General features: G+C 36.8%; 1 protein-coding gene across 1 annotated transcript; it reads left to right on the top strand.

Moving 5' to 3' along the window:
* The first annotated feature begins 443 nt into the window (after window positions 1-443).
* On the top strand, window positions 444-13,943 carry LOC140159739 (ADP-ribosylhydrolase ARH1-like). The gene is made up of 11 exons (XM_072183209.1): window positions 444-951; window positions 3,284-3,469; window positions 3,839-3,894; window positions 5,378-5,473; window positions 6,969-7,044; window positions 8,812-8,999; window positions 9,664-9,760; window positions 10,221-10,394; window positions 11,595-11,748; window positions 12,966-13,611; window positions 13,682-13,943. Exons 2-10 carry the CDS (start codon window positions 3,315-3,317, stop codon window positions 13,038-13,040), a joined length of 1,071 nt encoding a protein of 356 aa, XP_072039310.1. The 5' UTR covers window positions 444-951; window positions 3,284-3,314; the 3' UTR covers window positions 13,041-13,611; window positions 13,682-13,943.

Here is a 13,943-nt window from a genome sequence, read left to right as displayed (position 1 = left end):
ATTGCATTAACCTGGAAGAGAATGGAATTCCTGATATCTATTTGCACAAAAGGCTGGAAATCCCGACAAATTACTAACAAAACCATCTGGAATTCCAGCACCTCAATGGACAAAAATATGGATTATTTTATTGACCAGAGGCAAAAAAGTCTGGAAATCCAACCAAGGATAAACACAATAAACCTGGAATTCCAAAACCCTCTATGCCTTCAGACTAACAAAATGGTGGAAAAATCTGGAAATTTTGCGCCAAGCATAGGCAAAATAGGCTGGAATTTGGAACAGCATAAGTAGAATAGGCTGGAATTCCGAGCCCCAAAGACCACCAAAAAATCTGGATTTCCGTTGCCCTCTATAGGGGGGGTGCATGTTTTATCTGGAATAGCCCAATGTCAGTGCATTGTTCAATTTCTAACAATACTATGAATAGAACATAATGGGGGTTGATACAATACATGTACCCTATAAGAGTAGTCAGTCATTATTTCTTGTATCTTATGAATGAAGTGCTTTGAACTGTGTAAATTGGATGAGAAAGGTCATTGGTTAGAAGAAGTGGAAACCCCCGAATAATTCCTATATATGTAATGGATGATTGAACAGAAATTATGAATAGAAAATTGCTATACAATTGACTACCTCAATGTCAGGGGCATTGTTCAATTTGTACCAATAAAATATTGTAGGAATGCTAGGGATGGGCATAATTGAGGTTGATTTACAATACCCTTTTAGAGTAATAATCATTATTTCCTATACTTTAATGAAGCGTTTTGAACTGCGGAAGTAAGATGAGATCATTGCTATTTTAAAAGGAAGTAATGATAGAATAATGCTAGCAAGACTAGCATTGCTGCTGAAGTGATATAACTTCCCACCAGTCATCACAACCACACCAAGCTTTGATAAAGTCAGTGGTTCACTGACGAAACCTGTCAGCAAGAAAAACTAGTAAGTTTTCTTCAAATTGGTTCAACTAAATAATAGAAGCATTACTTTTGATAAGATGTGTATTTGTTTTAATTTTGTTTATTTTGTTAGCTTTTATAGAAGTCATTAAAAGGCGCATTATGAATTTGTCCTGTTCACGCAAGCTTCAATATCAACACAACTTTTTTCGGGTCAGAAGAGGCTTAAAAAGATTGAAAAAATGGTTGGTTTTGCATGGCATTTAGTACTTTAGAATGGAAACATCTTTTTTCATGGGTGAAAAGGGTTTGTTGAAGCTTAATTTGTTACCAATCTTGTAATATAAAATATTTATTTATATCTTGTGAAAATCCACTGTCATTTAATTTTGTTTGTTCCCAAATTTCGCTTAATTTCCTGTGTTGCGACAGTTTTAGTCTGTGGTGTCAGTCTTCCTCTGCGTATAAATCCACCGGTGTGTATCTTCTTTTTTTGGACGAAAGCGGCATCGTTTCATTGAGAATCTTATACGATATAAAATTCTTTCTGATTGGTTAAAATATACCACCTCAAATTGTAAAACACAAAATCAACAAGAGTTCGAGCCTTGGGCTTGCCTTAGGTGAAAATTCTCCTCCCTCCCAAAAAGTTCCTATATGGTCGGAAATCCTTCAATTAAGTTCAGTTACATCACAGAATTTAATTGTAGAATTTCTTCTCGCCCCCATACACTGCTTAGCACATGCAGATATAGGTAGTGTGTGTGCGATGTCCTGTGGTTCGGAAGTCACATATAGCCGTTGGTCTTGTGTTCAGGAGGATTCATCCCTGTGCACGTTAAAGTGTCGGAGCTATTCGAAAAGAGAAGGGGATCATCCCCGGTTCTGATATCTGCACTCAGTCCTAGGTTCCTGGATAAGTTGGTGTTTAATAGTACAGCTAAGTCTGAATCTGCCGACTCAACCAAGAAAGATTTAAGAAGAAGATATCAACCAATACAAAGGGACGTATATGAAGAAGCCGGTATAGCATTTGCACAAGTGTCCAAATTACTTACCAACTCGGCCACAGGCCTCAGCTTCCTTCAATCAATAACCTTGCTCAGGGGTGTATCCACCTTTCTTGGTCAGGGGGGGGGGCAAAATAAAATTTTGGGGGCACAGACGAAAAAAATTGCAGTTGCATCATACAATACATAGAGACTGTATGTCTTCGAGCTTCCTGAAAAGGGCCTTATTGGGATGATGTGCGCGCGTAGCGGGAAAAAATGGTATTTTACACAATTTTCCCCCATTATCCGGCTAAAAAAGGGCTTTATTGTTACAATGTGCACGCGTAGCGCAGAAAAATTTTGTATTTTACACTATTTTGGCCCTGAAATTTGCTAGAAAAAGGGGCTCCTTGCCCTTTTTCTTTTCCTTTGCCCTCCTGATTTTCTCTTTCATTTTTTGTCAGAAGGGCACTTTTTTCTTTCTTTTTTTTTGTCAGGGGGCACTCTGCCCCCCCCCCGCCCCCCCCGCTGGCTACGCTACTGACCTTGCTAATGCAGATATTTACACAATAAAATATGTACAGAAAGTTGAAAATGTATGTTTTCACTCTGGTTTTTAATTGTCATAAAAATAAATTCTTGAGGGGCTATGATTAAATGATTAAAGAACTAAATTATCACTGAATATACCCTACTCGTGCTTGACACCTTACGTTATTTTGGTCCACTTTTTGTGACAGTTATCAACTGATTTTTCAGAGGGAAAAAGAGTAATATGACAATGTATACATAGTTTACACCCCCACCCACACCAGACATCCCACACTGAAATGTATTTTGACTGGTAATGCAATAAAACAAATGACCCAACTCAACTTAATTCTACAAATCTAATGAAATTGTCATGACTGGACCTGAAAAATTGGTTTAGTGAATTGGCTTGACCTACATTTTCATGACTAGACTTAAACTCAGCTCTGGTTATTACCAGCAAAATAATGATCATTGCAGATGAATTTATAATCTACAAACCAGCCATTTATAGTATATAGGAAATATACATGTAGGCTATGTTAAATTCCAGATACATGTAGTCCCTAGTTAACATGGTTAATTCATAATATAACACCGGCATAGCCAAGGGAGCAGATTCCCCCTGTGTGAAGTCTTATACCATTTTTTCTTACGGCGCACCTCAAGGCTGCCAAATTCGGAATGGCAAGGATAGCAATGTGCACTTTCAGAGTGGGTTTTAAAATAATGAGCTAGTGTGTGTGGGGGGGGGGGGGGGGGGTATGTAAAACAGCTGCTTATTTTCACATCATCACTTTGTAAACAAGCTGTGAGCAATTAATGTAATAGTTTCACACATTTATATTACAGCTAGGTAGGCCTACATCACCTAATCCAAGTCATGGAAGAACGCTACATTGCAGCAATGGTTCTCAGTGGTGTGGGTGATGCAATGGGATTCAAAGGAGGTAGCTGGGAGTTCACATTTGTTGGAGAGGATATTCACAAGGATCTAAAGAAACTGGGTGGTATTAAGAAACTTCACATTAAATGTGAGTAACTATTTTTGTGACTATAAACTAAACAGCTAAATGTACAGTAACAGCAGCTATACTCACCGCCCTCCTCATCTAGGAAATTGATTGCAGTGTTCAATTTAGTAGAATGCAGCATGGTAAAGTGGTCAAGGTTTTTAACTCTGGTACAAGAGATTCTGGGTTTCATCCCCGGTGGAGGATATAATCATTAACAATTTTTTATCTCCATGACCACATTTTAATTCTGGGGCAGATGCAGTGGATTACAAAGACCTCACAGCCAGTTCTAATCAGTATTGCATCTTGTTTTTCACCCAGGTTATAAAAATAAGAAAGAAAGAAAGTTTTAAAAATCCCAATAAATTATATATGATATATTTTCTTGTAGTAAAAAAAAATGGCCAGTGAGTGATGACACCGTGCTGCATATAGCAACAGCCAAAGGTGAGTTTATTGGAAGATTTCTAAAGCAAATTTTGATGTGGGATTTATTTTCCTGATTACATGTAAATTGCAACATGTTTTGCCTTCATAAGGTGTATAATTATTTTGTACTGTGGAATCCTACCTTTTGAACTACACCAGGCACAAAAAGAAACTCGTCAGTTATATTCATCTTTGCTGTTCAATAACTTGATAATTTTGGATTATTCTGAAATATACATTTTGTTAATTGGATTTTTCTTTCTCATTTGACACCCTGTTCGTGAACATTGAGCAAGAATTGACCAAGATATGCGCCTCCAAACTCTCAAACCCCAAAATGAAAAGTTGCAATTTTAACGATTCACTTGTGCCTGTTACACTGTGTGCTTTATTGATTGGCCTGTGGTGCTTGTGTGCAATACAACGACGCGTTCCCATTGAAAATCGTTGAAAATGCAACTTTTGATTTTGGGGTTTGAGGCTTTGGAGGTGCATATCTTGGTCAATTCTTGTTCGTTTTTCACGAACAGGGTGTCAAATGAGAAAGCAAAGTTCAATTAACAAAATGTATATTTCAGAATAATCTAAAATGATCAAGTTATTGAACAGCAAAGATGAATATAACTGACAAGTTTCTTTTTGTGCCTGGTGTATATGTATGCACACTGGGAAATCATAAATTTGATATAGGGATTTGTTTATACCTTCTTGATTGGGTGTGGGAACTATAATTGCTAGGATAGTCTAATGTAGTGATAAATTAATGTGATTGTCTATGAGAATGGAAACTGGAAAGGCCATTGCAAAGTTTTAGTCACCTGCGTGCCAAAAAGTTCGTGCACATGTCAGTCTTGCATCCTAAACCTTGCCAACACAATATCTCTCAATATAAGCAAGTATAGGTGTCTATCTTTGCAGTATAGATATATCGCAGGTAGGCGGTGAGTTTTGGAACAGTGTCATATGGGTTAAATGGGGCCAAATAGGGTGAAATTGCTACTTCTTGCAGTTGCTATGGGAAGCAGCCCAGCGTGACAGAAAACCACCTTCTATTTCTATCACAACCCTTCCTGTTACCGTGATGGGCAGGGGATCTAGTGGTTCATGAACCACCATGTTAATTGTTCAAATTGCAAAGAATGATTTGTAAATGTGAGAATTGATTGTGATTATCTTTTACACTAGATGTAAAGCACATACGGATGCCCACCTACCCTTGTACTGCTTTTAATATGAGGACACCAAATTGAAAAGCGACTGCCAGATAAAAAAAGTGTGCAATGCTGAGATATATGTTTAAGATAGGATGAGATAAACTTGTTTTCAGAAAAAGTGGGTATTTTTACTGCGGAGATACCATCTAGTGCCCCAAGATTAATTGTATGAGAAAGTATAAAAAGTGGATTAATTAAAATAATGCTGTAGGAAATTTTCATTCCAAATAAAGTTTCATCATGTGTTGCAGTATTCTTAGTGTTCATATTCATTGTCTTTTCTTTAGCTTTATGTACCAATAAACCAATTGGTGATACATTATATATGGAGTTCGCACACACATACAAGAAAGGATCACAGGATATGAGTGGTCGATCCCCAGGTAAATAAACCTTAAGGTCCACAAACAGGGCCTAGATTTCGTCTTGGTTCGCGAGAATCAAAATCCATCATAGTCACTACACTTACTGTATGATACAATGAGAGAAGTTGATTCTTGCAACCAAATCTTACGAGAATCGATTCGGTGATTCTCGTCTAAATCTAGACCCTGACAAAAGAATTTGACCGGGTCTAAAGTTAGACCTGGTCTAAGTGGAATTTAGTCTCAGGAGAAAGGATGTATTCCTTTACATTTGGTTAAGTTATTTTGTATTATTTTTGAACTTGGCTTCAAAGTCTTTATGATTTGCTAGCTACTATTGGAAGGAAATAATAGTGATGGAAATAAATTCCACTCAGATCAGGTTTAACTGCCGGTCTAACTTTAGACCCGGTCTAACTCTTTTGTGCATACAGACCTAAGTGATTAAATTATATCATTAATGAATGTTAATTTAGGTTTTATTTCCTAGGTTGTTTTATGGTAATCATGGAAATTGCCACGCACATTGACCCACCATGCTAATATTGGCAAAGAGTGATACTTGCACGTTGTTGTGTAACTGCAAACATGCAATATCTACCATTTGCATTATTTCTAAAGAACCTATTTCATTATCAAAATACATAATGTCCTAAAAGGGGCTGCCAGAAACAATATATGACTACATGTATACAGTAAATATGTTATGATTTATGTGGCAAGATCAACGCTAATTGCCTTGGAATGCTACAAAATGATGAATGTGGGTTAAGTATACAAGTTGTGAACTTGACATTCACAGTAGAGTGTGCATTAATTATATCATGAAAAGGACATTTACATTTGTTAACATTAGTTTAGATTATTTTCACAAATCTTTTTAGGACACCCAGTATTTCTGTGGTTTTCTTGAAGTGAGTAATGCAAATTGGTTTCAAATCATTTGTCATTTGGTGATAGATGATTGAAACAGGGCTCATATAATGAGTAATTTTCCATTTATCTTTGCCAGAAATATATATCAAATTATATGTGACACGATCAAGGGAAATGAGTAGGATGTCGCTAATATTTATTTTGATATATTGGCAAAGAAAGTGTTAAAATTCTTTTGTTTTATGTTGTTTTCAGTGATTGATAAATTAACATAAAGAAAAGTCCTATCAACATGGGATTTTCGGTTTCTGAAAGCGCCAAATGTCCTCTTTAGAAACATATGTAAAACTCATTTTCGACCAGGCTCGACATGTGACTCATTCCCCTTGATCATGTCACATATACAATTTTGCAGAGAGCTGCATCAATATTTAATCAGTAATTTATGGTATTAATAGATATAGTGTTTGTTGAGTATTAAAAAACAATCATGGAGCTTGTAAATTGTTTTGGTCTTATCTCAAAGTTGGTTTCCTTTTAGTTTATTGCACACTTAATAATTTGTGTTTCTAGAACTGATTAACCAGAAGAAACCTATGCCCTTCCGATTATAAAACATTTTTTATTTCTTTTACAGGAGGAACAACAATGGAAAATATCCACATGTTTAAGATGAGTGATCCAAAAGGCTACATTGTACCCTTTAATAGAAGGTATGTTTAAAACAATATCTTAGGTAGCCACCCCATCCATCTGTCATTGCTCCTGGGTGGAATAGACAAACTTAACGACTTTGTGACAGATATGCTAAATGACATTCATAGCTCTCATAACAGATTAATCAAAATGACTGGCAAATCTCAAAAAAGGAACCCAGAGGTACTGGTTTGAAAGCTTTGAGACCCCAGTGTTTCACAAAACTCAAAACATGAGTGGTCTGATATATCTGCTTTGTAAACAGGGACCCTAATGTTTCTGCACATCCTGTTCATTCAACTAGCTGCCCCCACACATCGTCATCATCCCTATATCTTCGTGTTAAAAATTGCTATGATAGTACAGCGAATCCTCTCGTTTTTTAACAGCTACGCATCACGATTTTGTTCGAGATAGGCCGAGCGACTCAGGCTAAGCATACCATGACTATCATATGAGATACCACAGCGTTTCTATATTCTACACATTATTACGATTTGTGCATGCTCTAGTACCCCATATGATGTTTCTATTACAAGAAAAAATTTGTTTTCAGATAAAACCAGGGTTTTGTTTCCAGTACACTCACTCGAAAAGCAGTACACTAATTAGCTGGGCCTTGCAGCTTGCTGTGGATATTTTTACTGCATTTTTAAAGTAAAAAATTTGAAATCCAAAGTAAAAATTGAGATATATTTAATTTTGAGAATGACAATTATACTTTATAGGTATAAAGGAACGCGTTTAGCCCATTCAGTTAAGTTCCAGGTGCACGTCCTATAACACAATGCATAGGTAAACTTTCTTTATCTGTGTCAATAATAGAATATTGATTTCAACGGAGTATTGAGCTGTATGGAAAAAATATTTATAATACAGGGTGTTGACACTGTGCCCCACTCACGCATCCCTTCATACAATCACTCACTCAGTCTTGTTTTGCATGACAACAGGGAACACACATCAAACTAACTGGAGACCAAAATGGCTTTTTTTCTGACAACCAGGGTGATCAATAGCCCCAAGTTGGCTTCCCCAGTGTTTAAACTGGTTTTTGGAATTTCTTACAACTAGTCCATTTCCACTTACTTGCAGACGTTTCAAAAACTGACATGTTTCTTTATCGATGCTATTGTTGCAATGACGATCTGTGTACAGCTGATGACTGCTGCTTGGCAATGCAGTTGACAGTTGATTTTTCACTTATCAGATCTTCAAAGATGTGATTCAAGTTGTATTGCCCATCGTCTCTGTTCAGGGTTTTACCCCGTTTTCTGATGGTGATCGCCTCCTTAATCCATCTCCTATATCTATTACTCTCTTTGCCTCACCATCAGAAAGCAAGGCAAACCATGAACAGAGACAAGGACCAATACAATTTGAGTCACATCTTTGATGATCTGATGAGTGCAACAATAGCATCTGCAAGTAAGGTGAAATCTTTGGACTAGTTGTCACAGACCTGGTGAATATCTTCAAGGGTTTCCCCAGTGTAATACAATTTTTGGCATTTTCAGACACACCTATGCTGAGGGTTTGTCATTTTACAACCAGGGACTTTTTATAGAGCCTGGACATTCCCAGTTTTCACTCAGTCAACCACTCACTCACTCAACCATTCACACATTCAACCAACCACCCATCTGCCCTTAAGTTATGTTAGGTGTTTTGGTTTGCAAATGTGGATATTTTCAGTAAACTTTACAAAAACATAAAAAGAACTTTATAATTCACATATCATGCATAACTATACTACAATAAAGTGGTGATTTCTTTTTTCACAGAGGTGGTGGTTGTGGAGCTGCAATGAGAGCCATGTGTATAGGCCTACGCTACCATAAACCAGAGCAGCTGAAAGATCTCATAGCGATAGCTGTAGAAAGTGGTAGAATGACACACAACTGTCCCACAGGGTACCTTGGAAGTTTAGCTTCTGCACTATTTACTTCATATGCTGTGCAAAATAAACCTAGTAAGTGTTAAACTGAATTTATAAAAGTCACTGGAGACCTTTACACATTCCTACATCTCACTTGCAGCCAGGTGTCTCCCACACCAGTCTATAATTGTCAACATCTTTACACCTGCGTGACATAATAGCTAGGCATGTGGTGTATCAACAAAGAGATTAGACCTAAAGAGTACTGACTCAATATTAACCCCATGTATAATGCACCTGTCATGTAGCGGCATGATGTATCAGCCAATCATAAGCCTTGATTGTGTCGGTTTGGCTGCACTATTCATGCGTCATGCCGCTCCGCGGCAAGCGGCATGAAAGTATGAAACCAGAATTACGCGGAGTTGTACAGTTTGTTCTATGTCCCGCTGGCAAATATGATGAAAATGATTACACTGAAGGACTGGCACCAACATGTGTCTTTTGGTACTTTGGCACTCAAAGAGCATCGAAAAAGCTTCATATTATATGATGATAATAATATTGGATTTTTCTTGTGATACAAGAATACACCGCATTCGTCATGAAAACATGAAAATACAGAACTCGCCTTCGTCTCAGTCTGTATTTTCATGACTCATGCGGTATATTCTCGAAAGCCATCCAATATTGTATAAATATTAATATCCATTTCAGCCAATTTGTTTTATAATTTATTCTTTTTTGTCTTGCTTAGTCAGAGAATGGGGTGTTGGACTCATGGACACATTACCAAAAGCACTGGACTACGTCACAGAAATAGGAAGAGATGTGGAAAAAAACAAAGAAACTTGGTGAGTGGAATGGTGCCTTCTTATGTTTGAGCAGAGAAGAAATAGGTAAAGGAGGGTGAACCAACAAAACATGTGTGATACCTCTCTTCCATGGGGTATACCTCAAGGCTCTGTCAAGGGACCTTTCGATTTTATTATACAGGGCTGTTGAGTGATCTCATCAATATACTCATTCCGATAATAATCTCATGATTTTTGCTGATGATACACAGATTTATGTCACACTAAAATCCTATGATCATGTTGATACTTTTCGAAACTGGAAGCCTGCATTTCTGATGTCAGTACATGAGCAGGACTTATGCTCAATGATACTGAAATAATTCATTAAGCTCTAAATTTCGTGCAAACTCATTAACATATTAGTGTTTGATTGCTTCCAAATACACATTCCAGTTATCAGAGCTATATAAACAGTATAACAATTTTCAGGTAAAAACTTGTCTTTTGTATCCTTAAGGTCATATTTTACAGAGAAGTGGACTGCATACTTACAGAATAGAGGCCTAACAGATGGTCAGTCTGATCCAACATTTCCTGAGCCTTATGGCATCAAAGAAAGAGATGATTTCTACAAGTCTGTTAGTTTTAGTGGATGGGGCGGGGCAAGTGGACATGATGCACCAATGATTGCGTAAGTATCTAAACCTTCCCTAGATTATTACAAGCCATATGGCATCAAAGAAAGAGATGATTTCTACAAGTCTGTTAGTTTTAGTGGATGGGGAGGGGCAAGTGGACATGATGCACCAATGATTGCGTAAGTATCTAAACCTTCCCTAGATTATTACACTTGAGAGTGTGTGTTAGTTAGTAAATGTGCATTTTCAAAATGGGTATAGGCACATGTATGTATAAGCTATGAAAGCTGGGATATTACAGATATTACAGATATTTTCAAATCAACATTGGAAATGTTTGAAAACCAGGCGGCATGTGCACTAGGTGCAACAAAGCGTATGCAAGTGTCCAACAGCTGCGTGATGGCCCGGAATATTATTATAAACTGGGTCTTCAATCTTCATAAACAAACACCAGCTTGCAAACTCACTGAATATGACACACACCAGCACAACAGAGCAATTTTAAAGCTGATTTGGTTTACACGCATGTGTATGTGCATCTTTGTGTGTGTACATAGATGTGTTGGTATGCTAGCATTACATCGTTGAAGGACCTCAAGAAATGACAATCAATTGTTACATATAATATACCCATTTCACCCGATTTATCTCATGACATCCATAACTTAAGGCTAATGAAATGAAATGATTAGTTTCCCGTCACATTTTTTTCAGTGAAATATGAGGTCATGATTTCATTATTCATTAGTTTGGAAAATTTCATTATTGTCAAAACTTTCATTTACATGGCTATTACCTATTATTGTTGATGAAAGACCATCTCAAAACAGGTATTTTAATCATGTTAAAACATGATTAATGCTTAGATCATCATTACAGACATTTTGCAACTGATTGAGAAAAGATTTGAATTTGTTTTTATTAAAATGAAAAGAAATTTGCAATTTTTGTAATCACTAGAAACATGATGAGGTTATCCTTACATTTCCATTATTTACCACATCCTCTACCCCTACAACTAAGAAAAACTGCCAAACTGAAAAAATGTCAGACATTTTGAGAGTTTCAGTTTTCAGATAATTGACTTTTTTATGAAAATAATGAACGTTTTGGTCAAATTAAAAAGGTGATGTGGGCGGGTGACGGTAAACTAATAATTTCTTTACATGGGCCTACCCTCTTGACCAAGTGATCCTACACCATCATAATCCTGCTAGTTAATAGATTGGGGTGTCTGTTATTTATTTAAGTTATGATGCCTTCCTTGGAGCCAGTGATTCATGGGAAGAGTTATGTCATCGAGGCATGATACACGGAGGTGATAATGACTCTACAGGTGTGATGGCTGGATGCTGGTATGGTGTAATGCATGGATTTGAAGGAGTACCCAAAATTAATTACAAGGTATGTTAACCTGTACTTAAGTATTGAGGAATTAGGAGATCCAAGTTTGGGATTAATTCAAGTTCATTCATATCATCATTTGTCTTTATTGGTGCTCTCACCAGAGTGACCTTAGCCATTGACAAATCAGCCATTAAAGTGAGCTTGTTGCCAAATAATACAAGATTATTGGAGACTAATAGTATGGATTATTTATCAAAATGAAGCTGAGACAATCAGGATTAAAGATATGCAGGCTGCTGGTTTGACTTCTGATCGAAACATTGATTTATTGAGACCTGCTTTTGAGGCGAAAAACCTGTTTTTGTGTTGCCTGACTGAATGTTCATGTAGACCCTAACCAGTCCAAATGCTGTCTCATATGTATGGATGATGTATGTTTCTGTTAAGGTTTTTAAAGACATTCCTATTTCTAAAGTATAATTGCCCATGATTAAAGAGGTATTTTTTGGCTATGTTTGATGTCATAGGTCACAGGTCAAAGGTCATTTCTGTGGTCATTTTCCAAAATGTTTCAAATGCTCCTTTGTCCACACAATCCAATGGATTTTAATGTAACTTTAGGGAGTGATTCCACACTATGCATTTAGGAGGAGATTAATAATACTTAATTCTGTTACCTATTTTGGACAATAGTCAAGATCCAAAACCCTTTAACCATTTCCCAAACGCTCAAATGTATTAATTATGGAATCTATTATAATACCTTTGAAAATGATAAAGGTGTCATCGAAGTTGGAACAGATAATACAACCAAATAGAAAATGTTAAAGCAGGCGACACTTGTGATCCATGGATCTCCTTGTTAATGATTTGTAACCAAAAATGTCAACTGTATATTGCCTTAACTTATTTAGAAATCAGAGTATAGACAAATCCGACGAGCCAAGTGATGGTCAGGATTAAGTCGGCCATAGCTGGGGTCCATCCATGCCAAACTAGCTTAGTTTGTTTGGATTGCGATGACGGGAGCGGTAAATGCTACACGCCTGTGATACTGGCGTCATGTAATATGGATGGAAGGCCCCCAGCTATGGTCGCCAGTGAGGTGTAGGAATGTGTCAAGTCGGATTTGTGTATAGATTTCATATTTGCTGTGAAAAAGTATGAAATATCCGTAAGCAAAATGTTGCATTGCACAATCTTGATAAGATTTTGGGGAAAAATTATTGTTGTAATTTTAAATTTCTTTTTCAATGATTTTCCTTTCATTCCAGGATTTGGAGTATAGAGATGTACTTGAAGACCTTGGGAAGGAGCTATACAAGCTAACACAAAAAGAATCAACTTAAAGAGTCTGTCCTTGGCGATGCATGCATTTTGCTCATGGAGGGCAAAGTAGAGTTCTTCCTGATTATTTCACAATGTGCCAGGTTAACTTTAAATATGTGCTCAGTTGCATTGTGTGTATAAGGTGCTAAGTGCTACATGCACACATCTAGCAACCCTCAACCTTAGAGGGACAATTATTATTGATTTCAGACCTCAATAAATGCTGGAGGAACTCTTTTTTGGTACCAATGCATAACAGTTCAGTATGGCCGATTTACCATATGGCATTATACACAAGGCATGAGTCCTGACTATTTTAAGCATATTATTTTTCGAAAAAACAAAGAACTCTGAAGAAACCTGGTGAAGAGATGCAGACCACTACAGGATTCTCAATCAAGATATCCTTATTCATATTAGCATTCCAAAGAGTTGACACATCAAGTTGTAGATAATATTGGTGAAGATGTTCAGTAGTGCAGTCAAAAATATTCTTTTTTGAAAAACAAACAACTCTGAACTCTGAAAATCCTGCTGACCAATACAGGTTTCTCAATTAAGATACCCTTTTTCATATTAGCATTGCAAAGAGTGACACATCATGTTGTAATGATTTATTGGTTCTGTATTAGCAGTCACAAATATGTGTCTCATGCAACAGATGACAAATCATGTTGTAGATGATTTATTGGTTCCGTATTGGCAGTCACAAATATGTGTCTCATGCAGCAGATGACAAATCATGTTGTATATGATTTATTGGTAGTTCAGTATTAGTGCAGTCACAAATATGTGCCCCATGAAGGTTACTAAATGAGGTGGGTTATGGCAAACACCATGTTGATGCGTCAAAATGTGGAACAAGGTCAAAATATGTCGAATAATGCACTTAGATGAACTTTGGTGCATAAACATTATACACT

This window comes from Amphiura filiformis, chromosome 1, assembly GCF_039555335.1.
Source record: "Amphiura filiformis chromosome 1, Afil_fr2py, whole genome shotgun sequence".
In the NCBI taxonomy this organism is placed as follows: domain Eukaryota; kingdom Metazoa; phylum Echinodermata; class Ophiuroidea; order Amphilepidida; family Amphiuridae; genus Amphiura; species Amphiura filiformis.
Note: the sequence above shows the minus strand (reverse complement) of the source record. Positions and strands in the feature narration are given on the sequence as shown.